General features: G+C 39.1%; 1 protein-coding gene across 2 annotated transcripts; it reads right to left on the reverse strand.

Annotated features, from left to right (window-relative positions):
• Positions 1–805: 805 nt before the first annotated feature.
• b4galnt3a (beta-1,4-N-acetyl-galactosaminyl transferase 3a) lies at positions 806–26,296 on the reverse strand. Of its 2 annotated transcripts, XM_048156320.1 has the most exons (20): positions 25,982–26,280; positions 24,988–25,055; positions 24,816–24,851; positions 16,856–16,945; positions 16,685–16,775; positions 16,467–16,567; positions 14,576–14,643; positions 14,414–14,489; positions 13,988–14,054; positions 13,594–13,737; positions 13,402–13,508; positions 12,310–12,410; positions 12,094–12,155; positions 11,170–11,347; positions 10,323–10,546; positions 9,083–9,236; positions 8,910–8,982; positions 8,647–8,800; positions 8,177–8,303; positions 806–2,268 (listed from the first exon to the last, which is right to left on the reverse strand). In XM_048156320.1, exons 1-20 carry the CDS (start codon positions 26,118–26,120, stop codon positions 2,166–2,168), a joined length of 2,163 nt encoding a protein of 720 aa, XP_048012277.1. In that variant the 5' UTR covers positions 26,121–26,280; the 3' UTR covers positions 806–2,165. The 2 variants fall into 2 exon arrangements, with proteins under 2 accessions (XP_048012277.1, XP_048012278.1); XM_048156321.1 differs by lacking the exon at positions 8,177–8,303 and having other exon boundaries at positions 25,982–26,296.
• Positions 26,297–27,730: the final 1,434 nt, after the last annotated feature.

A 27,730-nucleotide genomic window follows, 5' to 3' on the forward strand; every position in this document is an offset into this window, starting at 1 on the left:
GAAGCAAGAGGTTACAGCATTGTTGTACATTTCAGCAGATCAACAGCCTTGAGCAAACCAACAGTTTAGTTTTAACAGGCCCTTCTTTCAAAGGGGTAAGGATACTCAATGTATCCGATAATGAGACTAAGTTTGATACTTGCATGTCTCTCCAAGTTGAATTAAAACTGTCCTGATGCAATTTGTGGAGGCTTCCGTTGAATCTTTGCTGATATTGTCTTGATGAAAGAGAACCAGTTGGATTCAGAGGATCTTTGGTGAATGGAAGGTCTAGGCCGAGGCCTGGCACAAGCTTGGGGTTCCTTAGAAGCTTCTAGCTTCTTACAGCATCATCTTGACGTCAGCATTTGTCAGTAAAAGAAAAGAAGAGGAGGACGAGCAGGAAGAGAGGGGGTTCCTTGTGATCAGTGAATATAAGGGGTGAAGATGTCACACCCTCTTGAGGTGTCTGAGCCAATAAGGAGTTCCCCTTTCAGAGGGAAGTTTTACGAGTCTTTGTTCTGTAGCAAGATATTAGCATAAGACACTGGATTGGATGAATGAGAGAATAACCTTCTAGCTTCCTATAATTCTAACATGTCACAGAATTAGTAACATGTAACATAAATTACCAAATAGGAAATTAAAGTTGGAGTCCGTAGATACCAAACATGCTGCCAATGTGATCTCAGTTAACTATACATTTGCAACTATGGAACATTAATACCAAAATAGTTCAAAAGAGAGAATTAATACATAGAATAAAGCCTATAAAAGGAAAGTCATGAGATGGGAAAATTGGATACATGTTTATACATTTCCCAAGTGGTTATATAGAGAATACATAGGATTAAGAGAGTTTATTTGTCCTTCTCAGGAAGAATGAGTCACTAGTCTCTCCAGAATTCTTCTGGATCATAAAAGTACCATATAACTGTAACAGGACACCTAGGTTGGCCTGTGTGCTAGCAACATTGGGATGCTGGTTACAGTTTTAGGGGGGATGAGTTCAGAGAACTTTGATATTGAGAGTGAGTTTATGGGTAATTCATTAAATACAATGAATAATTGTGTGGCTGATTGGTCCAGACATTACAAATATATGAAAAATACTGTGTTTTTTTTAAAAACGAAGCATTAAGACATGTTAAACTGCACCCCATAAACACAATCAAAAAACCAGTGAACCACCCCTTTAAGTTGAAGATATTTTAACTTGAATGCCACATTTTTAGAATAATTTGTCATGCATAAGAAGGTGCAAAACGAGATGCGAGTGCAACAGTTAAAGATGTCCATCAGCATATGTTTACATTGAAAAACAATAGAAAAGCAGCACAGTGGAATGGAAAAACGTGTTCTGTGTGAACTGCCCCTTACAATATTTCAATGTCATTAAACTGTATTCATGTCATCATATGCTTGCAATTGATCAAATCCAAAATACTTAAAGTCTGTGTAAAGTTAATTCTGAGAATTGTTTCTAAACACTTTATAAATGTTGCAAATGCATTGCTGAAACACTTTACAAAGACTGTGAACTATGTAGTTCTGAATTGTGGAGTTAGACCGTTAAACAGTTTTTCACCAATTCTGTGTTCAGGATTTTACTGTGATTTTCTGTGTACAGGATTTTATTAACACTTTAATAACTACAGTGTATTAGCATCAGTGGCTCGGCTGCTCGAGTGCGCGAGTTATTGTCATTACCGTTAAGTTAGTTACTACAGCCTATACTTTGCTAGCTAGCTATGCCTTCGTCACGAGAGTTGAGAGTGATGGAATCTTTCTCGCAAGTGGGCGTGGTTTCAGCGGCAACAGCAGACACGCCCCTTTTTTTAAGAACAGAAAATACTGCTTATTTTTTCATAAATTTAATAACTTATTTCATTTACTTGGAGTTTTTTTTAATCATTCAAATTTGACTGGGTGGTTAATACATTTTTCTGTGGTGTGACACACTCAAAATACACATTTTAGTATTGCTTTAAACCAACAGATGCAAATATATACACAAACCAACACATTTTAACCAAAAATTTACAAAAAAAATGGTATTATGTACTAAGTTAATACATTTACAGTGTATAAATATAAAACATTCAACCCTCCACCAACTTCATTCGAAAGGCTGATTCTGCTTGTAAAAGATGCAATCAGCACTACTGTAGGCATGTGTGTGTTTTTTAGCCTGAATCGTTGGTTACCCACATTCCACGTTTGGAGTGAAAATGGTGGAAAAATTTTTTCAGGTGGAGTCGTTCCACCTCTAACCCATTGCCTAAGATTCTAAGAGAGAGAGAGAGAGAGAGAGAGAGAGAGAGAAACAGGTTTAAAGAGATATTTTGAGAAAATAGTAAAACAGTAGTAAATGTAACGGCGCACTTTTTGTTGCAGTAACACCTAATTGCATGAATGGATGTTTATTGCCTGTTTAGTTTATTTATTTATTTATTTTATATAGATTTATTTTAATTCTGCCACTTCACAGTGAAGCTGTTTTGTTAGTTTTTGCTGCATTTCTTGTCATCTGTTTTTCAGTACACACATCAGTATTACAGTCTTACAATGCATTAAAATATGATATTCAATGAGTTTTTGCATGTTATTGCATCTGTTGTGTATTTAATATGTGTATTGTTTATTGTTATACTGTTTTGTTTTCTTATTGTTAAGTACATTGGTTTGTGCTTTGTTAAATGTGAGACACACATTCAGTGAGAAGAATGCACCAGAAGTTATCAAGAGGTGGCTGAAATGTTAGATAAGTGCAAAAGCCAGGTGACGTTTCTGAAGAGAACAGGAGCTGTTGCAAGTTTAGCGAACAAGAATGTGAAGTTCGATGGAACAGTAAAGTTGACATGCTGGAATCTATACAGTGGGCCCTATCATATACCCGGCACCGGGTTGCAAGGGACTCAAGTCTTTTTTGCTAGTTTCAGCCCGACACAGTTATCATTTTCACGTCCTGTGCCATGTTGTTTAAATAGCAGATGCATTTGTGCCCATTTGTGCACCTATGGGCGTGCTGGTCTGAAAACGAAGTGTGTTCAGGTGCATTGTTGGCGCATTGTTATTTTGAGGCAACTGAAATAGACTGCGCCATTGACCAACTGAAACCAGGTCTAAAGTCAATGGTGCAATATTTGTTTTGTTATTTAAAGAGCGCGTTAGTAATATGCGCCTATAGGCGGGTGCACAACTCGCGTACACTCTATTACACACACAAGGACGCGCAGCAGCACACAAACATGCCAAATATTAAAAATAAAAGGATTACAATGTAAAAGATTAGAATGTGCATAAAGATAAAAATGCTTTGGTGGAATCCCGCTTGTCCCATAGCTGTTCTGCTTGTGCGCTTTAACTGTCGGGGTTCTGCCCTGGCAGCCCTGTCTGTGTTGTCTTTGTTCCATGTCTCTATGTTTGTGTTGTGTGTCAGCACATGGCTTTGTCTTTGTTCGTGTTTGCCATGTGCTCATCTTGTCCTGCCTCCTTGTTTGCTGTCTCCACGCCCCCTTGTCTAGTCCTCGTTTCACTAATTGTGCTCACCTGTTCCTCATGTGCTCTGGTCCCTTTATATTGTGCTTCTTTCCCTCATGTCTTTGCTGGTTTGTTGCGTTCATTGTGTGTATTGTGCTTTTAAATTCTAGTTTTTCTTGAGTTTTGTCTAGTTCTTTTCTTTATTTTGCTCTAGTTCTCCAAGGCTTCATGTTTTTCATTTCTTTTGTTTTGGATTTGAACTAAAGCTGCGTTCACGTCACCTCGTATTTACCGGTATCTTGAAATGGCAACACGTGACGTTATATTCGGAGCTGTTCATGTCCTTTTGGTCCTTGGACTGGGAATTATGCGTTTCCATGGCACCACTATCAACGCCTAAATGAATCTACAGCGGTCAGGTGGTACAGCGGCCACGTGGTACATGTGGGAGCTTTCAGAAAACTCCCAGCTTACAAGCTGTAATTACGATTTCTACGAGGACGTGAACGCATTTTACAAGCTAGAATCTCGTAACTACAGGAATTACGAGGCCGCGTGAACGCACCTTAATCCTTTATTTATTTTAGTTTCCTGCTAGAGTGTTCTCTTGCTTTATTTTGTGTCTGCTAGTTTCAGTCGTTTTACTTTTTATATTTTATTTTGTTTCTCTAGTCTTAGTTCTCTACTTCAGAATTTTGTTGCCTCATGTTTTATTTAATTAATCCTCTCTTGTGCCTTGCCTTCATCTCACCTGGTGCTGCTTCCCAAGCTGTCCTCAAGTCTGTTGTCACCTTAGACTGATTCCCAGTGGTCATCCTCCCTGCCTGTCATCGCGTCGTCTGCCCGGCCCTGCTGTTTGACTGTTTCACCTTATTCTCCCTTTAGTGCCTTCACTTTAGTGTTTAATAAAATCCCCTTATTGCTCATTCTGCGCCTGGGTCCTCACTCCTGCAAAATCCTGAAATTACCCTCGCCCATGAGCAGATCCGTTTCCTTGCTAGAGAAGCGTTCAGTTTTTCCGCTTGCAAATTCCGCCATGTAAATAGCAAATCCGCCATGGCGTGAGCGCAACTGGCTTTTATAGGGAATGGGAGATGAGACTTTGATTTGGTTTATTGCATGTTACGCCCAAAACACCCTTAAGAGAATAGCGACAACCCTTCTAGACCATGCGCGTCGACCAGTTTTCCCATCGTTAAACTAGCAAAAGTGGATTCGGACACGCCCTAAGTGCACTTGCACTATGCGCTTAGATCATTAAAATAGGGCCCTAAAATGGTATAGTGACATCAGACAGCTCCTGGATGACAAAGACCAGCTGCATCAGATGGAGGGCATTTTTCAAAACCAGCTTGTGCACTTGAATGAATTCCTCACTCAAACTGAATTCCTCACACATCAAACATTCAGTTCAATGAGTCATTAGAGGAAAATTTGCTTTCTTTCTTGGAGAAACAAGATCGCTTATTCCCATGGCTGCAAAGCCTTGCTATGAGTATCTTGTGCATTCCTGCAACAAGTGCTGCGAGCGAACGCTCATTTAGGCTGCGTTATAGAAACAAGGTAAATCGCCTGAATCCTGGCACAGTAGACTACACAGTGCAAAGAAAATTTTTAAATAAGACTAGGCCATTAACAGCCATTTTTGTTCTATATCTGTAGGCTTTAGAAGCAAGGAGTTTTTGTAAAAAAAAAGTTGTATAATATTCCGGATTGTACTGAACAGATAGGGCTAATAAATTAGCCTATATCGAGCCATTAATTGGGCTGTGTGTTTTTGTGTTCGCCTGTTTGGGAAGTGAAAGAAAAAGTGGCATTCTAGTTTAAGTTTCGAGGGAGTAAAGCCTGTGTTTATGCCATTAAGAAAATGAAATTTTGTCAAAGAACTTTTGTTTTAAATGTTCATTTAAAAGCAGCATTCCTCAGCGTATTATGTTACATTTAGAGATGCGCGCATCAGCTCTGGTGTCGCCGAGTCCGCTGTTGAAGGTGATTATGCATTTACCATATCATCATCACGCTTAACACATAAGAATAATTGCAATTGACAATTGGGTGCAGATATCTAAATCAGAGAAAATTATAGGTGCGGGTGGATGATTTGTGTTTGGCCGCGGATTTGGGTGACGTTGGAGCTGATCCGCGCATCTCTAATGTGTATATAAATTAAACATCTTCTCCTTCTTCTTATTACTACTACTAGTAGAAGAAGTACTAGTAACAAACAATTGTATGACATATTTAGTCATGTGATTTCAAAATGGCGGTACCCATGTGTCACGATCACTGTCTGTTCCTGTCACTCCCCGGACTACACTTCCCACAATTCTCCTTGTCAGTCACATGTTCACTCCACACCAATCACCTGTCGCCACATACAGCCATGCACACACTCCTCACTAATCACCACACCCAGCTGCAGCTTGTTACCTGGACTATAAAAGGACTCTCACTCACACCATCTAATCGCGAAGTCTTGATTACTCTGGTGTCATTTCTGAGCGTTTATATCCTGCCTGTCTGCCTGTCTGCCTGTCTGCCTGTCTGCCTGTCTGCCTGTCTGCCTGTCTGCCTGTCTGCCTGTCTGCCTGTCTGCCTGTCTGCCTGTCTGCCTGTCTGCCTGTCTGCCTGTCTGTTGCCATTACTGTCTGTTCCCTGATATTGACCCGTTGCTGCCTGTCCTGACCCTTGCCTTGTCTACCGTCCTGTGAATGATATCTGCCTGTCCTCGATCTTCTGCCTGTACTCTGACTACGACTCTGCCTGTTCCTTGCTGTTCCTGTTTGCCCCTGATCGACCCAGCCTGTACGACTATGCTCACTTTGAATAAAAGCTTGCACATGGATCTCTGCCTGAGTCCCGCTTCGTTACAGAAGACTTCACCGCCACCACGATCCAGCAGCTTTCCCAGAGAGCATTTGCACGGTATGGACATTATGCAACTATTATTATGGAGTACGCAGGGCACGCGTTCGTTAGAGGAATATGTGCAGGAATATCTAGACATTGCTTACCTCTCTGATCTTCCGGACTGTGCACTGATTGACTTTTTTTGTGATGGCGTCAACCAGCCTCTCCAGAATAAATTAAGACGAGAGGGACCGCGTTCGTCACTTAGCAGCTTCATAGACTATGCTTTATTGACTGTTGGCTCTCTGTTTACTGTGGGTGTCGCGGAGGAATGCGACACCTCGCTTAATCATGTAATGGCTGCCGCGCCAAAGGACACTCACAAGATGGCGGCTCCCATAACAGCAACACCAGTCAACGTCTCCGCTGATCGCCCAGAGCAACGTCACGTCTCCGCTGATCGCCCAGGGTCACGTCACGTCTCCGCTGATCGCCCAGAGTCACGTCACGTCTCCGCTGATCGCCCAGAGTCACGTCACGTCTCCGCTGATCGCCCAGAGTCACGTCACGTCTCAGCTGATCGCCCAGAGTCACGTCACGTCTCCGCTGATCGCCCAGAATCACGTCACGTCGCTGGTCCTGCCCGAGAGCGGAGAGGATTGCGATCCAGCACGAATGATCCTCCACTGACTACAGCACGAGCAGCTGGCATTCCGAAACTCTCAAGCCAGCCGGCCGCTTCGCTCTCAAGCCCGGTGGCCGCTTCGCACTCAAGTCAGCTGGCCGCTTCGCTCTGAAGCCCGGTGGCCGCTTCGCACTCAAGTCAGCTGGCCGCTTCGCTCTCAAGCCCGGTGGCCGCTTCGCACTCAAGTCAGCCGGCCGCTTCGCTCTCAAGCCCGGTGGCCGCTTCGCTCTCAAGCCCGGTGGCCGCTTCGCTCTCAAGCCCGGTGGCCGCTTCGCTCTCAAGCCCGGTGGCCGCTTCGCACTCAAGCCCGGCGGTCGCTTCGCACTTAAGCCCGGCGGCCGCTACGCTCTCAACTTCGTCTGTTTCAACGCCCTCAACTTCGTCTGTTTCAACGCTCTCAACTTCGTCTGTTTCAACGCTCTCAACTTCGTCTGTTTCAACGCTCTCAACTTCGTCTGTTTCAACGCTCTCAACTTCGTCTGTTTCAACGCTCTCAACTTCGTCTGTTTCAACGCTCTCAACTTCGCCTGTTTCAACGCTCTCAACTTCGCCTGTTTCAACGCTCTCAACTTCGCCTGTTTCAACGCTCTCAACTTCGCCTGTTTTAACGCTCTCAACTTCGCCGGTTACTATGGACTCATGTTCACTGGTTGCGACGCACTCAGACGCCCTGGACGCGAGGCAAGATTGCTCACGGGCAAGATGGCCGCCCCTGCGGTGCGTAAGGATGCAGGGGAAGTTCCAGCCACTGAGTCCGCTCAAGAACCCGCTCCAACCAGTGAACCATCGCCTCACCCTCAGAAGAGGAGGAGGAGGAGGAGAAAGGCATCCTCCTCTCCTCAAGATGCGGACGCCCTTCAAGAGGCCGCTGTGGGCCTGGAGACCACTCCAGAGGTCTCTCCTGCTCCGCCCCTGCCGGCGCCACCTGTGCTCCTTGCCCTGCCGGCGCCACCTGTGCTCCTTGCCCTGCCGGCGCCACCTGTGCTCCTTGCCCTGCCTGCGCCACCTGTGCTTCTTGCCCTGCCTGCGCCACCTGTGCTTCTTGCCCTGCCTAAGTACTATAATTTCTTTAACTGAAAAACTCTTTCAATTAGTGAAAAATAACTGAGGGCACAGGTGTAAACAACGAAACACTATGACTTTTTTTTAATAATGCCAAAGACAATAGGCTTTTATTACCTGTCTAATAACTCCCAGTCTTCACCCCCCCATTTGTCTTTGAATTCTCTGGTGTTCATGCCACCAATACGGTCCATGTCTGACTTGTAGATTCCCATCAAGCCATAACCATCAATCTCCCAAAAGCCTATGGAAGAGCAAAGATATTTGAGCTTACTCAACCAATGCCATATTGAAAAACAAATAAAGAGTACATTAGCATTATTTGCATGAACTAGATTTGCATGAACTAGATTTGCATTTCCTGATGGAAGGTATAGGTAATCTTAGGTTTTGGTTCAACATAAGAGCCACTTTAAACTGCACTGTTGACATGACACACTGCCTTGTAAAGGCAAGTTAAGTTTGACAAAAACGAAGTCCATGATATTGTAGTCCCTAAATCTATGAGTTTTTTCCACTTGTTTTATTGTCAACCAGGCAAAACTTTTTGAACCCTGGAAACTCTAATTAAAATTGGAGACCAGTACCATTTGGGGCTCTTGGGGAAGAACCACAATCTAGCCTCATCACAACTGGAGCATAGACCATTTTTCCCTCAATACAGTGTTTTCGTATACTGTTTATAATATTCACAGGATAGTAGAGGTGCAGGTCACACAGGAACAAAATACTGTTTTCATCCTGAGGAGAAAGTTCCAAAATGAAAACATTCCATTCATCCATTAGAGCTTCACAGGAGTAAGATATCAGAAACATGAAGAACTTTGATTGATAAAATAAGGTTACCTACTTCAACAAGATCTATTCCAGCTTGAAGGCCACCTGTTCTTTGAAAATTACCCTCCATCTTCTTAAACTTGTAACTGTATATTTGCAGTGTGAATGGTGACACCATTAGCCATTGATATTGTGCACTGACAAACACAATCATGTAGAAAAACGTTTTTAAAAAAAGTGATTTACCTTGGTAATTTTGCCTTTTTGAGTCTTTTCTCAATATCTATGTCAGAGCTGTTGTAGTCTACAATTATTACATTAAAGTTTTTGTCCCCAGTTGTTCTGTACACATTTTCCATTTCCCTGATAAACTGTATGATCCATCTGGCCTGATCTTTCACTGTTTAGAGACAAAAATCAAAAATCAAATCAAAGTATTGTTGCATTCAGTTTAGAATGGTGCATTCACAATGAACACTAACTATAAGTAACTTTGCAACTGCATGTTAACTAGCAATCATTAGAGTATTAGTAGACTGCTTAATATCTGCTAACACTTAATTTTGATGGGCCCCCAACTGACATTCTATAAGCAACTTTGTGACTACATGTCAACTTATTCTACTAAACTAAACCCTAACATCTAACCCTAACCTACCACTCTACTAATAGTCTAATGAGTGTAAGTTGACATGTAGTTGCAATTTATGGTTAGTATGGTTGCATATATGGTTGCATGGTTAGTAGAATGTCTAAAGTGGACAAAATAAAGTGTAACCAGAATTTTTGACTAGTAAAACTTTCACATTGTTGTCATTATTGTAAATACAAGGTAATTTTACAGTAATTACAAGTTAATCACAAGACTTATTCATAAATGCATCATACAAAAACAACCAGAATGGCAACTGCTTTTGTCAATGGTAGTTTTTTTTTTGTTTTTGTGTTTTTGGTCAAAAATGTTAAAAAATGCTGCAAATCCACTGAGATGGTGCCTCATATGTACATAGAGGACAAACACAAGAGTCCATGAAAGTGTTGTTCCATCATGTGAACTTTTAGTGCATCACACTTTTCCTGATGAATGTGAATTTCAAAGAGGTGCTTTTGGAAACAAAATTTCACATAGCATATTGCACTTAACTTCAAGCCTGAAAAGGATCTTTCCACATGCACCCTCTCAACAAATCACATACAAACACTCAGCTTTCTTAGCACTCTTAGAAAAAATTAAAAATTCAGTTTTTATCATTTTCATGATCTCCACTTATTTTACTGCTTGATATAGCTTAATCTTGATTACTATAACCATGTATTTCGCTTTTAAAAGGATCTGTTTTGATGTGTTGAGCATTTGGAGTCTAAAGACATGAATAGCTCCTATAGTTGAATATCAAATTTGACATTTTGTAATTATTGTAAGTCCCACCAAGACTTGAATGCAGTACAGTTATAAGACAGATATTGATAATCTGATTAGTTTCACCTGCCACAATTACATGAACAGTAGCAGATGGGTTCCAGTTGAATGCTTTTGGACTGCAGAGAAACACTTGTTTAGATGAATCCTCAGCTTTTGCATAAACATAACGTGAAACAAGAACTTTCTGACCCTGTGGGCCCATAAGTTCCAGTTCCACCAGATAACGACTGCCCAAGTCCTTGTCTTCACGCCTTACAACATTCACCACATGCAACAAGGAGTAGCCACTGTGGATATGAAAAAACAGACATTTTTTAAATCATATATAAAACACACAAATATTGTAATACCAAAGGTATGTGGGCACACCACACCTTCTTTGTGTATTGTCAACAAAAAAAGGGCCTCATTCTATTAAAAATATTTTATCCACCTGTTAGTAACGGGTGCAGCTGAAAAGGTGAAACATGCTAATTAGGAAGGGGTGTACATACTTTTGCCTATGCAGCATAGGGTAAACTGTCACTTAAGTTATGCTTAAATCGTCTGGAACATATAACTGTACAAAAATCATTTTAAAAAGTGACACAACTTGCCTCACATTCTGGGGGTAAGATGTGTCTTGTCAAGTTAAAGCACTGAGAAATGTGACTTGTATTTCATGTTGATACCCAAAACATCAATATAAATGAATGTTGTAAATGTATAAGATATTCATAAGCCAGTCAATAAAAGGTTTAATATTCTGAATATGAAATGAAACAATCTTCATTTTTTTTTTTAATCATCTAAACAAAGAATAGTTAAATTCTTGATAGAAAATTGAACCCCCCCCCCCCCCCCCCTTTTTTTTTTTAACACTTTTCTTGAGTGAGAAATGTTGAAAGAGGCAAACCCTGGACAAACTTACCATGTCTCTTCTCTTGAATGCAGTGCTTCCAAAAAGGCTCTAACTATGGACATGGCATGACTTTGGGACATCACAATGTTTCCAGCTGTTCTGCAGGAATTTGCCACAATAGCAGTTCGCTTTGAAGCAGCATTGAGGGGTTTCACGTCATAGACACGCTGCCAAAAAGGACCTTCACCTAGATTTTGAACATTTTTTTAGAGTATTGAATTCAATAATTATTTAGTATATAAATGAAGCCTACTCTAATCACTCTAGGTCCAGAAAAAGAACTGTCAAGTTTACAAATAACTGTCTTCATAATAAGAACCATTTCATTGCTGTACTGTAGGGTAATGATATGGAAATCAAAGGTCTCAAATGTCACGTGTGCTTATAATGTAAAATAACATTTCATTCATTAATACAGTTTATTCGCTATAGTTTAAAAAATGGTAATAAAATATGACAAGATCTCAGAGTTAAACTGTGAGAAAAACATAATCTTAATTATGACAGATAACATTTATGCAAAACATGGTCAGGTCAAAGTGTCTGAATAATTTTTGGTTTCAAATTTTACTGGTAGTCCACTGTATGAAGAATTGTTGGTAATATGTCACGGTTTACTTTATTTTGCTATCCTCACTTGCATAAATGAACTATAGTGTCCTGCATCCACTAGTAAAAATATAACAAAAATATCAAAAATGTCTGAATAATTTTTGGTTTGACAAGATGCAAAACAGTAGCCTAAAACAATGGCTAAATAGCAATTAGCTATTGACATTAACCAATTGTCTACGTGGCCTAGGTGACATCAACCAAAAAGGACATTTCATGAGCAGAATCCTTCATAATAAGACATTTTTCCTATTACTTCAAGGTGTAAAACTCATTCTGGAACCTTCATTTTCAGTATTAATATCAGGATAAGAGTTTTACCTGTATCAGTCTTTTGTATATCAGGGTCTTCAACCTCGATCAGGTAAGCAGCAAATCCTTTTCTAAAAAAGGGAAGCATGCACAATACTTGCACAAGTACCATACAGTTAGTTATAAACAAGAAAAGCAGGTGAAACTTGTCAACTAACGTGAAGACTACAGAACAAGACAATATCAAGGTGTATTCTGATTAATGCAATACTGTATGCTTCATACTCTGCCTGAAATGATGGATCTTGATTGTAAAAGCACATCTCATCATCGTGATCATTACTTTGTCTTGTGTAGTCATTTGGGTACACTGAAGAAAACTGAACCTACAAGAACAAGAAACAGGGCCAAAGATATTAATTAGCCTGATTGTTTACAGGATCTGTCTCTTTAATGTGGCAAGTTGTCAAAATGTATACGATTTATCAATTTAATTACAATATTTAGCAAAAAAAAAAAAAAAAAAAAAGGTCTCTAATTTGGTCTTTCGGAAACACTTTACAGTTCAATTATTTTATTTCTTATTAATCTAGGTCAAAGTTTAAATATATTGTTCTTTGTTAAATCATGTTATCATGTTTATACTTGAAATGTCATGGGCAGGCTGTGTGTAATCCAAATGAAGATGATGCATGATGGAGAATGAACAAATAGAATATATTTAATAAACAAAGAGAGCTCGGACACAGGCAATAATCCACATAACGTACACACAAGACAACGAACAGAAGGAACAGAGGGCTTATATACACAGGGCAAGATGATTAACCAGACAAAGAACAGGTGTGTAACTAATTAACATCCATGGAAACTAACTAATCCAGTACAGAAACTAACATATCCAGTACATAACACCCTCTTCTCGTGCCATAACTGACTTGGTTCAGACCAAGGATGGAGATTGTTTATATAAGCTGTTTTTCTCATTGGGACTAAAATTTGCTCCCCACAATGTCGGGAATACCTGGACCACACACACACACATACACACACAATTTACTTGGCTATCTCAATGGGGACATTCCATAGACTTCTATAGTCTTTAAAAAAAGCTAGTTATAAATACAATAAACTAACCCTCACAGACAACTTCATGTTTATACTATTTTTACAAATGAGGACATCCCTTAAAGGAGATTTTGTCCAATTTATTTGTGGTTCTTCTTTTTTTTTTTTTTTTTTTTTTACATTGAATTCAGACTGTACATCTGATAAAATATTATTTATTTTGCCAAGTAGGAATCACTAACATTAGCTCCAATGTTAGCATGCTAAGGTTAGTAAATGTTAGCAGAGATTAAAAAATGTTTAACTCACCAAATTTACACCTTGATATCGTTCAATCTGTTTACTGAGTATGTAACTTGGTTTGTAATGGCATTCGGGAAACAAGTCTTTCAGGTAGGATTCATCTAGCATGTTGTCTGTTTAACAGAAAGAAAACAATTTAAATGTCATTCAGGCAATTCTAATTGTCAAATTTCCATACACATTGGAGATTATGACGACATTTATAGATGTGATCCCGTGGGTCTTCTCTGATCTTGTCTCGCACTGGATGGGGTGACAAGGGAATCGGATCAAGGAGTCTGTCGTAACTTGCTTTTGTTTGAGGTATGTGCTCAATATCTCCCATTTGTAGAGAAGATTCATCTGACAAAGAAATGAATGTATATGTTATCATCATTTTCAATAGAAAATATATTAATATGGCCGGGGAGAGTGCACATACAAAAAAATGTCTGTTGTTAAGCCTGAATATCCTTTCTGTTGCCAAAGTACACATAACAGTTATATTCATTTTTGACAGATGCCTTCATAACATCACATTAACAAAATTTTGCAAAACTTTGACCATTTCTATCATCAGGCTCATAATTTTGTAATTTTGAGACAAACATACCTTCATATAATGATAAAAACTCAGAGGTTATCACAGAAAATATGCCATTGTCATGGTTTAAACGCCACTGCAGAAGAAAAACAGATCAACAAAATGTACCATGTTAAGTTCATTGTACAAGCTAAACTATCTTTGTAACACACATACAATAAATGGACATCTTTGTTGATCCTGGAACAACATTCCAATCAACTAATCAGAGTTGAGGGACAAGTTTACCATTTATGTCAAGTTTAGGCTTACAAACAGGGTTAGGTGCTTCCACAACAGTGTTATTTAACTATCATTTACCTCTGATTTTAGGGATAAGTTATGGGTAGGGTTAGGTTTAGGGGTTGGGAAAAGGTTAGGAATAAATTCAACAAAATATGTTGATCCAGGAACATGTCTTACTTGGCAAAAATCACGGTGACCTACAGTACATACCGCTATTTCCAGATGATCAGCTCCGCTATTCTGTTTTAAAAGGACTTCAAAAAAATATTTCATGTCTTTCACTAACCTAGGGAAGAAAACAGCATTATTTGGGTTACAGAGTTTTATGAGTATGTTTTTGAAATAAATAATCCAAATGTAAATATCCCATACAAGATAGGTTTGGATATCTGGGATGCAAATTTCCAATACTCGCCTGGAGCAGTCCATTCATATCCTGTCTGAGTTGTGAAAAGAAACATGGCACAATCATAATCTAAGAGATTAAATGTTTCCTTTATGAAACCATTGAAGAGAATTTAGGCAATCAAGTCACATTTTATGTCTCTATATAATTGCATATACCAAAATTTTAAAGCCAAGTTGCATCTGCAAACATATTATGCAATAGCTTGTTTCTAAATATTTTCCCTCAGTTTCACAGACAAGGCTTAAGCTAGTCCTAGACTAAAATGCATGTTTGAGCTGTTTAAACGGAAAGTAATTTTCACTGACATGTCTTAAAATATGTCAGAACCATTGTTTTGTCTCAAGATGCACACCAGTAATGTTTTTTTCTAGGGTGTTTATAAAAGCTACTTAAATACCCTAATTGAAAAAAAAGACCTAATTCTGGCTTGGCCTAAGCCCTGTTTGTGAAACCGGGCCTTTATGATATATAGCATATTTAAGTATGTTTATATTTAGTAATAAGTGTATCATTAACAGAAATGGTGCTTGGATTTATATACGGTACAACCAGTTATTAAAAAAAGAAATTAATAAGTATAGTTCACCCAAAACTAAAAATTCTGTCATCATTTACTCACCCTCATGTTATTTTAAACCTTTATGACTTTTTTTCTTTGGAACACAAAAGAAGATATTTTCAAAAAAACAAAAAAAAAACTTTTGTCCAAACAATATAACATCAAAATCTTTCACTGAACAACACTATACTGAACAAATGCAATCCCTGAATACATTTGTACACTATTGTATTTCTTGCCAGACACCTGGGAGCGCTTCTGCTCACACAGCTGAGCCACATTTGCCCAAGATGCCGTTTGAGCATCAGTAATGTTTATTGGTAGCACCGGACACGTTTCGGTGGTTTAAATCGACGCTCACGACTTGCGAGAGTGCTTTTCCTGTAATTTAGGCAAGCACACTCACAATAGAAGTGATGTGGTCGCGATGCGCATGCGAGATGAAAACATCTAAACTTTTCAGAATGCCGCAAGCGCACCGCAGGTCATGTGACAAGGACCAACTGATGAGCTTCGGCTTTTCCGTAATATCGAATGCTCAGCCGAACAGCTGATCGTAGCTGTACAGGGCGGGTTTTTATTTCTCATCTCCATAAATATATCTAGCAGTAGAGCTAATGCAAGGACTAGAAATAAATTTTTCTTTTGCTGAAACTTCCTTGTCATCGTCAAAGAATACAGAACCCAAGAGGCGACACTCTGATACTTTTTGGGCAACAGTCACTAGGTTGCGCTCTGGTAGCACGGCCACCATTATGGGGTGAAAATAGAATCCTTCACATCTTACACACCCAAAATTGGCGAATTTCACTGCCAAATCAGAAGCGCAAAAGAACATTTTTCAAATGAAATCATCAGTAAATTTTATGGCACCTACAGTAAATGTTGTATTGTCTTATATATGTTTTATTTTACCAGTTGTGGAATCCAACCATTCATCCATCTGAGGTAACGTAGTTAGCCTACTTTATTGAGTATTTCCATTTTATGCAACTTTACACATTTATTAATAGTAAATTAATAATTAATAAATTTAAGATCATCATGTTTGATGTTTGGGGGTTTGTAAATGGACCGCGGGCCGGCAGTTTGAGACCACTGATTTATGGTCTTAGTGTGTGACTCTACATTATGATTAACATTTTCCACATGTTGGCTTACATCAAGTAAGTAAAGTAAAGACAGAATCTTCTTCCACCAGTGTGATAAACTGCATAATTTTATATTCACTTACATAGTAAATCTCAACCACTTGAATCTCTAACAAACACACCCACATTTACACTAGCTATTACCTCACCAACATAGGCAAGAAGTTGAAGGTTTTCTGGACTTTCATTTAAACTGAGCCAGAACTCTGAGTTGTCATCAGAGGCAACAGCAAAAATATATTCTTCTATAAACAGAACAATATCATTGCATTTGTTAATTGCCTCTATATGTGTTTAATTACATTCAATATACAATAAACAACAACAACAACAAAAAACATTTCTTTTCATGCTGGACCTACCAGTTTCTGAAGGATGAAGGTAGCCAAAGATTCTCAGACCATAATTGCTCCATTGAGGGGACACAGCAAGTCTGCTCACCGTAGTACGCACCTTTATAAAACACAATGATATTATATTATACATTGAGACTATCATTGTTTATAGTATACAACTAAATGTGTAGAATTTACATTGGGAAATAACGGATAGAGCAGGTTATTCCTAAGTTGATCAAGGGATCCGCCGCAACAGTCTTCAAAAACATGCAGATTCACTCGACCCTGATGGGAAGATAAAAAACAAAGGATCAAAGTGGTTCTCAATCTTTTTGACTCATTGACACCAATAGTCCGAGACGATGTATTTCTGCTGTAATTATTACAAAGATGCTTGTTTTCCAAATTTTTATTTAACACAAAATATTGACATATTAACATAAAATATTGGGGGTGGGGGAAGAAAATAAAAATAAAAATTGAGTTTACATCTCGATTGATTTTAGCATTTCAATGAAGCTATATTATTTTAATATTTTAACAATAATATTAATTATATTAACAATAATAAATTAATCTTATTTTAATTTTGGGAGATCTTTTTCTTGAAGAAAAGTTGTATGGTAGAATGCTTAACTTCCTCAGGAGTCTCTAAGTAGATCTGTTTATATATATATATATATATATATATATATATATATATATATATATATATATATATATATATATATATATATATATATATTTGCTAAAATCATTTAAGTTCTTTCTTTTCTTTTTTTTCCTCATTAATGTACACACAGCACCCCATATTGACAGAAAAACACAGAATTGTTGACATTTTTGCAGATTTATTGAAAAAGAAAAACTGAAATATCACATGGTCCTAAGTATTCAGACCCTTTGCTGAGGTGCTGTCCATTTCTTCTGATCATCCTTGAGGTCCTACACCTTCATTTGAATCCAGCTGTGTTTGATTATACTGATTGGACTTGATTGGGAAAGCCACACACCTGTCTATATAAGACCTTACAGCTCACAGTGCATTTCAGAGCAAATGAGAATCATGAGGTCAAAGGAACTGCCTGAGGAGCTCAGAGACAGAATTGTGGCAAGGCACAGATCTGGCCAAGGTTACAAAAAAATTCTGCTGCACTTAAGGTTCCTAAGAGCACAGTGGCCTCCATAATCCTTAAATGGAAGACGCTTGGGACGACCAGAACCCTTCCTAGAGCTGGCCGTCCAGCCAAACTGAGTTATCGGGGGAGAAGAGCCTTGGTGAGAGAGGTAAAGAAGAACCCAAAGATCACTGTGGCTGAGCTCCAGAGATGCAGTCGGGAGATGGGAGAAAGTTGTAGATAGTCAACCATCACTGCAGCCCTCCACCGGTCGGGGCTTTATGGCAGAGTGGCCCGATGGAAGCCTCTCCTCAGTGCAAGACACATGAAAGCCTGCATGGAGTTTGCTAAAAAACACCTGAAGGACTCCAAGATGGTGAGAAATAAGATTCTCTGATCTGATGAGACCAAGATAGAACATTTTGGCCTTAATTCTAAGCGGTATGTGTGGAGAAAACCAGGCACTGCTCATCACCTGTCCAATACAGTCCCAACAGTGAAGCATAGTGGTGGCAGCATCATGCTGTGGGTGTGTTTTTCAGCTGCAGGGACAGGACGACTGGTTGCAATCGAGGGAAAGATGAATGCGGCCAAGTACAGGGATATCCTGGATGAAAAACTCCAGAGTGCTCAGGACCTCAGACTGGGCCGAAGGTTTACCTTCCAACAAGACAATGACCCTAAGCACACAGCTAAAATAACGAAGGAGTGGCTTCACAACAACTCTGTGACTGTTCTTGAATGGCCCAGCCAGAGCCCTGACTTAAACCCAATTGAGCATCTCTGGAGAGACCTAAAAATGACTGTCCACCAACGTTTACCATCCAACCTGACAGAACTGGAGAGGATCTGCAAGGAAGAATGGCAGAGGATCCCCAAATCCAGGTGTGAAAAACTTGTTGTATCTTTCCCAAAAAGACTCATGGCTGTATTAGATCAAAAGGGTGCTTCTACTAAATACTGAGCAAAGGGTCTGAATACTTAGGACCATGTGATATTTCAGTTTTTAATAAATATGCAAAATGTCAACAATTCTGTGTTTTTCTGTCAATATGGGGTGCTGTGTGTACATTAATGAGGAAAAAAATGAACTTAAATGATTTTAGCAAATGGCTGCAATATAACAAAGAGTTAAAAATTTTAGGCGGTCTGAATACTTTCCGTACCCACTGTATATATATATATATATATATATATATATATATATATATATATATATATATATATATATATATATATATATATATTTTTGGTTTTGAATTATTTAGTGTTTTATGAATTGGTTGAGTAAATTATTGAAAGTCTCAATTCTCCAGATGTGGCACAAAAATAACATCAAGTGGTTGTCCCCACCTAGTACTGTCAGGAAATACCAGGTTTGAAGAGAGCAATATGGTGAGAATAGCAGGTTTTATTTGCAGAGGTGCAGATACTGGACAGGCAGGTAAGTAAACTTAATAAATCAGATGAAAATTAGAACAGAATGGATCAAATCTTTTACTTTGTTACTGGTTATTTTCCTGTTATCACTGAAGCTACTTTGAAACAATCTGTTTTGTTTGTTTATTAAGTTTTTACGCCATGTTAGCATCATGGCTACAATCTGTATTGTAAAATGCGCTATGTAAATGAAGATGACTGGTGGTGTTGGATCTTGTGGATTCGTGACAGATGATGGTGGCGAGCACACACTTAGAATCACCAAAGGTGAGGAAGACAGATTGCTGGAGAAATGAAGACTCAATGAGCAGGTAAGAAATTGTAGTTGAATCACTAGATGCAAGCATTCAGGTAAGTGAGAAATGGAGTGAGAAGTGTGTGCTCTTATAGTGCTCTTGATGAGTGCACTGATTGAAGACTGGTGCAGGTGTTTAGTACTCAAGTGATAGTGATCGTTATGAGGGAGTGACGATGGAGTCTGGTGTATCCGTGACAGTGTACAAGGAGTAGTGCTTGGGTAAATGCCTTCTTGAGTTAATTCATGGCCTGTGTGGCGGAGGAATTCCAAGACAGAGACTTAGGCCTTTTCTTGAGGACATCCTTCTTGAGGATCAAGGACCCCGACATTGTGGAGGCTGCCCTCTGCTCCGAGGTGCTGGACGATCTGAATGTGTAGCATGGAAAGCAGTGAGAATATCAGGATCAAGGATATCATCTCTTGGGACTCAGGATCTTTCTTCAGGTCCATACCCTTCCCAATCCACTAGATATTCTAGATGGCCGGCACGGTGCCAGGAGTCCAAGATCTATTGTACCTCAAACACAGCTCCATCATCCAGGATCATTGGTAGAGCCTGTCATCTACGTGACAAGGCTCTGTGGGGGAATCATAGCTCTTCTGGCAGTGCACTGCCCTCTGAAGGTGGTGATGTGCAGCGTCCCAGATCCTCTTACTTTCCTGGAACCAGTTTTCTACTGATGGAATGTCAGATGGTTCTCTGGACCATAGGACCAAAGGGGTCTGGAAAGTAAGCATGCACTGGAAGGGCATGAATCCAGTGGCAGATTGTGTGAAGGGAGTATTGTGCATACTCGGCCCAGGCGAGGAACTAGTTCCAGGAGTTCTGGTGGCCATGGCAGAAGGTTCTCAGGAATCATCTGATCTCTTTCACCTTCCTCTCAGCCTGCCCATTCGATTGGGAATGGTAGCCCGAAGAGTGGCTCATGGTCACACCCAGGAGAGTGAAAAAGGCCTTCCAGACTCTGGAGATGAATTTTGGAGTCGAGAAAGTGCTTCAGCCTTCACATTCTTTGTGTCTTGGGAAATATAGAGAATCTTGAAATCGAGACGAGTGAAGAAAAGTCAGGGCTTGACAAGGGTTCAGATGTTTGGCATCTCTCAAAAATTCAAGGTTCATAGTTCCTCTCTGCTGGGGTAGTCTCTTGGAGAAGAGGGGACATGGATGGAGTTTGGCTGGAGTCTCCTGTCAAATGTACCCTTGGCATAGAGCTTCCTCAATGAACTCCTCCATGGCCTTCTGCTCAATGATGGATGGCGGATATATCTTTCCATGGGGCACTGGCTCACACAGAAGAATGTCTATGGCACAGTTCCATGACTGATGTGGAGGCAGTTTTGGGACAGAAGATGTTGCTGAAGTGGGCATAACAGGGAGGAATTTCCACTGATTGCTGATCAATGTGGCTTTCGAGGAGGTAGAATTGAAAGACAGCAACTTTTCTTAATGTGGAAGGATACATGGAAGGTCAGGGAAACATTTGGGAAAACAGACTTCTCTACAGATTATGTCTGATGATCCAGGGATGCCCTATAACAATGCCAGTGATGGATCTCTCCAGAACCAGGAAGTTGATGGATTCATGATGTAAACTTGTGACTTGGAGATATACTGGACCCACACGAGGACTGCTGGCCCTTTTGGTCTTTCATACAGCGCCACACATGATGGGCGACTCGGATGGAGAGTTGGATAAATTGCTCAAGGCCGATGGTATCATCGAATGCGGAGAGATGCAGCCACAGGTTTGGCTCCAATCCTTGCCGGTAGGTAGTGAGGAGTGAGCATTCATTCCATTTGCTGGCTGCCGCTAAGGTGTGAAATTTAAGGGCATAATCATTGATTGACATTCTTCCTTGTTTCAAATGATACAATTGCTCACCGACTGATGAATCACTAGGTGGTTAACCAAACACTTCCCAGAAATGGACCACGAAACTGTCCAGAGATTGTGTAACCGGACTGCTTCCTGCTAAATTGTCTCTGCCCATTGTAGCACTTGCCCCATCAGCAAAGAAATGACAAAGGGTATCTTGGTTTGCTCAGTGGGAAAGCGATGCGACTGCATCAGGGCCAATGAACACTGAAGCAGAAATCCATTGCAGTCCTCTGTCAACCCAGGGCACTGGGTTGGTCATGGGACTGGCAGCATACTAGGCAGGAGAAGAAGTGTTGGGTGTGGTGATGGAAGTGGTGGTGGTAAGAACAAGGCGAAGAGAATCTACAAGCTCTTGGAAAGGGAAGCTCTTAAACTCATGCTGCAATCACTATGCAGCCACAGGTTTGGCTCTAGTCCTTGCCAGTAGGTGGTGAGGAGCGAGCATTCATTCCATTTGCTGGCTGCCGCTAAGGTGTGAAATTTAAGGGCATAATCATTGATTGACATTCTTCCTTGTTTCAAATTATACAATTGCTCACCGACTGATGAATCACTAGGTGGTTAACCAAACACTTCCCAGAAATGGACCACGAAACTGTCCAGAGATTGTGTAATCGGACTGCTTCCTGCCAAATTGTCTCTGCCCATTGTAGCACTCGCCCCGTCAGCAAAGAAATGACAAAGGGTATCTTGGTTTGCTCAGTGGGAAAGCGATGCGACTGCATCAGGGCCAATGAACACTGAAGCAGAAATCCATTGCAGTCCTCTGTCAACCCAGGGCACTGCGTTGGTCATGGGACTGGCAGCATACTAGGCAGGAGAAGAAGTGTTGGGTGTGGTGATGGAAGTGGTGGTGGTAAGAACAAGGCAAAGAGAATCTACAAGCTCTTGGAAAGGGAAGCTCTTAAACTCGAAATACCAGGTTTGAAGACAGCAATATGGTGAGAATAACACAGGTTTTATTTGCAGCATTGCAGATACTGGACAGGCAGCTAAGTAAACTCTATCAACAGATGAAAATGAGAACAGAATGGAGGCTTTTACTTTGTTACAGGTGGTGTTAGACCTTGTGGATTCATGACAGGTGACAGTGGGGATCACACACTTCCGTAAAAGATCCAAGGAGGTGAGGAAGAGGGATTGCTGGAGAAATGGAGACTCACAGAGCAGGTAGGAAATTGTCTGAGAATCACTAGAGGTAAGTGTTCAGGTAAGTAGTCCAAAGTCATCAACCAGACATGTGCAGGTGCTCAGTACTCAGGCGATATTGTGAGGGAGTGATGGTGGAGCCTGGTGTATCAATGACAATTACATATTAGTGGTCAGTGAACCAATTTAAATTAATCTTTTTATCAAACTGGTTTAACTCCCTGAGGTCCGAAAACGCGCCCGCGCATTTTGCAGGATTTTTTTCACATTGCAGCAAAACAGACTTAAAATACTCCGTCATTTCTTGTCATAGAGACATATCAATTGAAACTATAGAATGTCTTCTTTTATTTGTGTACACTCAGAGTAAAAACACAATGTTGTGCTTTTTGTAAAATAAAGAAAACTAACATAATGCGTGATCTCTCGTCTCCCTCTGCACGAAGTCCAATCTGATAGTTCTCAGAAAATGAACTGTAACTTATGAATACTAATGACAAAAAAAGACATTTATGTCTAAAAAAAACTTTGAAATGTCAGGTTTTAAATCATGCAAGTCAAATCGAAAACAAACATTCTGTGTTTATGTAATCTGTATGAAAAGAGAGCCATGTCAGAAGTCCGTGATTCAGCTCATTATCCGCTAATGCGGCCGCGCCCACGGAGCCAGCGCTATTCAGAGGCAAATTCAGAGGCAATACTTGTATGCATTGTCACAATCGTGTATTTATTGTCCTGAAAAGTGTCTATCTGGATGTTAAAGCCATGGTTAGCGACCTCTAGAAGACAGGCCGTTAGTTCCTTGTTCCTTTTCTTCTTTATATGTATTTGTGGCCTAAAGGTGTACAGACAGCGCCCTCCGGCTGCAAGTATGAATTGAAAACACCATTCCTAAAATGTCCTCTTCTTCGTTAGAATAATTTGTGGACTAAAGGTGTACAGAGCGCCCTCCGGCTGCAAGTATGAATTGTAAACACAGTATCCAGCACTCATAGTGATGATAATAAATATTGAATAAATATTACTCCTCAGTATAGAATATTGACATAAACATATGAGAATCCATCAATATTTCTCCAAATGTGCATGCTTTTAAGCTAAAAGCCTATATGAAATGCCACAGAGGTAACATAATTGTTCAGACACTTTGCATCACAGAAATACATTATATTTTAAAGAATATAATAGAATACCATTATTTTATATTGAGCTGAGACATGATTACAGAGGGTTTTTTCACAGCCTACCTGACTGAAAGGCCTCATTAATATGCAAGTCATTTCAGGTCATTATTACACGATTCTTTTGTCTTCTCAGGTGTAAATGGCCCATTATTCATGATCATTCACGCCTCCACGCATACTGTATTTCTTGACAAAAAGTGTCTTACAAAAACTAAATCAATATATTGTTTTATATGAACAAGTAGGCATTATAATTTTTACATAATTTTGAAGCAAAAACTCTAGTCTACAACCTCCAATACCCAGAAGTCTTGTGAACACAGATTTAATATACTTTTTTTGGCCTTATTTCAGTGACTTAAGTTTTTTTGTTTTTTCAATAACCACGCATAAACATTATTCCTTCAAAAACACAAACATGTACATACATGTTCCTCACATATTATGGTAGCCTAGTTTGTGCTGAATACAGTGTAATGACACTTTTGTCATTAATATGTTTATGAACAACTGAAAAAAGCACAAATGTCAGGGTATGTCAAAACTTCTCCAAGCCCCAAATCAGCCTCAGACTCAAGAGGGTAAAAAGAATCGAGTCACTGAGATGACTCATACCCCCCACCAATCACAAGCACACATTTTGCTGCAGACTTGAACTGTTAATTATATTTTTTCTGCAATATGAGACCTTTCTGAAACTATCTAATCTTTAATCGGTGTATACAGTTGTTCCTTTCATTTACCTTTTATTGACTTGCTTATTTACTTTATTTACAATGTACAATTACAAACTGAGCACTTTTTAGACCCCTATACCCATAATTAACTTTCAAAAGTAATAAGAGTGAAATGTTTGATATTATTACTCATAAAGGGATGGTGTTACATACAATTAATGTTGGATTCAGATAAAACAACTGATAGCTTTGTAAAAACGATATTGAGGATTTTATACAAATAGTTGTTTTGGATTACTTTATCAAGAAAACATTTTTTTTTTTTATTTAACATTATTTGAAAAATAATTTAGAATTCTCTTTCAAATTTAAATCACAATTCACTTAATGAATGTAATCTTATACACACCTGATGTGTTTTGATTGGCTGTTGGTCATCAGCAATCTTTTTTTAGGAAAGTCACAGGAAAAAGAAAATATTTATTTTAAATCAGGGAAATGGGACAAAAATGGTCTTGACTCTGGTTCAGGTATTGAACATAAATCATGATGATGACAAACCTACAAGTCAAAAATCTTACCTCAATCTCCTGTGCCTCACGAGATTCGTTTTCTATCCTCTTGTTGATATCTTTATTTACATCAGGCCCTTGAGGAAACAAAAATATACAAAGCAAAAGTATGTAAATGCATCAAAATTTGAAAGGTTCACATACTGGATTAACAGAGCCATGACTGACCGTTTTCATGATTTTCAAATGTATGAAATAGCAATGAAATTTGCAAATGTTTCCATTTATTTTCTTTAACAATATTTTGGATGGTTAGTACATTCCAGTACATGCTAAAGCCATCTTTAACTAAAGTCATCTATAAACCACTACAGTTTGAAGGTGAAATGTCCCCTGGGTGGCGCCATAACAAGTTTTTTTTTTTTTTCAATACAGAAGATGCTGTAATAATGCTAAATAATGATAAAAAGATCAATACTTCTAAAATAATTGATATTTTAATAATTTATTAACTAAAATTTAACTAACCATGAGTTATACATTTGTTACTGTATTTGGTAATCTTTGTTAATCTTAGTTAATAAAAATACTGCTGTTCATTGTTTATGTTAGTTCACAGTGCATTAACTAATGTTAACAAATACGATTCTTGGTTTTAATAATGTATTAGTAAATGATTAGAAATTAACATTAACAAAGATTAATAAATGCTGTAGAAGTAGTTTATTATTAGTTCATGTTAACTAATGTAGTTAACTTATGTTAACTAATGAACCTTGTAATGTGTTACCAAATATTTTGAATATATTATTTAATGGGGATAATAATTTATTTATGCTTTATTTAAATGCTCATTTTACATCCCTCAATTTGTCTTTCTTTTCAAACTGTTTCTAAATTATCTGGCATCCTGATATAGATCTTATAGGACATGAACTCCATTAAATAAATAAATCATTGACTTAGAGTATGAGAAAATTAACATTTAAGAAAGACTAAATGCATAAAAATAAATAAATAAATAAACTAATCCAGCCTAAATAATAAAATAAAGGTGACTCACCAGCAGGCAGTTTTTTTTCTCCTGCGTCCACATGATATGCTCCCAAGGATATAAACACATAAAATACAATACATGTAATGAGTAGACAAAATGAATACCACATCACCTTGCGCTGGTTAAAAGCTCTCACAACAAACATTTCGCTGGACACTGAGCCTGGTATGATACACAGGATGTATTACGCTATTTTCTAGACACTGCTGTCAAACACAAAAAAACCAGCTAAACAAGATAGGAGGAACTTTGTGTGACAAGGATTAGTTATATATCCTGTTGGCTCTAGTTCACAATCTCTTGTGTGTGTGTGTGGGGGGGGGGATGGGTATAAAAAAACAACAACAAACAAACCAAAAAACATAAAATGTCCTACCTGAATGACTTAAGGTGAAGATCACATATCTTGATCTCTTGCCCTTGATCTCTTCAAAAGCTTGTCATTGAATGAACAGAAACTAGATGCTAGTAAACTAAAAAAAAAAAGTAGTAACTACATTGCTTGTACATAGAGACAGAGTGCATTTAGGCCACGCCCATGCCAGGGGGTAATCAATCCAACCGTCTCCATTGACTTTTGATTGCGTGATGCTGCCTTCTTGTCATTTCTGACTTATAACAAAAAACAGAACAAGGTCTAAAAGCTGCTATGTGACAAGGTGTGCAGCAAACAAGCTAAAAAACCCAGAGCTAAGTTTTTTATAAGCTATTGATCCGTAAAAACCAGCCTTTAAGGAGAAAAAAGTGGATACAGGCAATAAGAAGTGAAGCATCAGCAGGAAGAATGGGTAAATTTTGGGATCCTGACACTCAGTATGCCTCAGTAATCCTACATGTGCAGTAAACATTTAGTCAATGATAAGTCAAATATCCAAATGTCAGTTTTATATATTATATTTCCTGTCACTGATTACGTTCCCCTCCAGTGGACATAGTTCTCAGTGTAATATAACATGTCATGCTCTGTTTTAATTGCCTGTATCCAAGTAGCACAGTTCCTCAACAGACCGTCCATACCGGTGTGATGAATACGATCCTCAACTGGACACGACCACAACGCAGCCCTGAAGTATCAGCAGAGATCGAGTCAACTGGATCATCCATTGTGAATGCCTCATCGACAGACAGCCAGTAGCACAGTTCCTCAACAGACCGTCCATACCGGCGTGATGAATACGATCCTCAACTGGATGGAACTGAAATAAATACTTTGATTGTTGCGATCCTATCAGATTTATGATAGCAACCTGATTGTAACAAAGCACTGTTCGCCAGAGGAGAACTGGCCCCCCGACTAAGCCTGGTTTCTCCCAAGGTTTTTTTTTTCTCCATTTTAACACCTATTTGCCACTTGTTTGCCACCTGATGTCACCTGATGGAGTTTGGGTTCCTTGCCGCTGTCGCCTTTGGCTTGCTTAGTTGGGGACACTTGACATTTGATATTCAATAGTATTCTTGACATTTATTCAACAGTGCTTCTGATCTGCCTGCTTTGACACTATTATTTAAGAGCTGCTGTGCAGCCAAATTATGTACCAGCTATGGAGCTGATGGAGTTTGGGTTCCTTGCCGCTGTCGCCTTTGGCTTGCTTAGTTGGGGACACTCGACATTTGATATTCAATAGTATTCTTGACATTTATTCAACAGTGCTTCTGATCTGCCTGCATTGACACTATTATTTAAGAGCTGCTGTGCAGCCAAATTATGTACCAGCTATCAATGTAAAGCTGCTTTGACACAATCTGCATTGTAAA

Source organism: Megalobrama amblycephala, linkage group LG14 (genome assembly GCF_018812025.1).
Source record: "Megalobrama amblycephala isolate DHTTF-2021 linkage group LG14, ASM1881202v1, whole genome shotgun sequence".
Lineage (NCBI taxonomy): Eukaryota > Metazoa > Chordata > Actinopteri > Cypriniformes > Xenocyprididae > Megalobrama > Megalobrama amblycephala.

Excerpts from the sequence above, each read along its gene's own strand:
- b4galnt3a (XM_048156320.1), bottom strand. The coding sequence starts at position 26,120 with ATGTTTGTTGTGAGAGCTTTTAACCAGCGCAAGGTGATGTGGTATTCA. Across the intron at positions 16,946-24,815 it reads AGCCAATCAAAACACATCAG|GGTCGAGTGAATCTGCATGT; the intron begins GTGTGTATAAGA and ends TCTTCCCATCAG. Across the intron at positions 11,348-12,093 it reads TATACAAAAGACTGATACAG|GTGAAGGTCCTTTTTGGCAG; the intron begins GTAAAACTCTTA and ends TTCAAAATCTAG.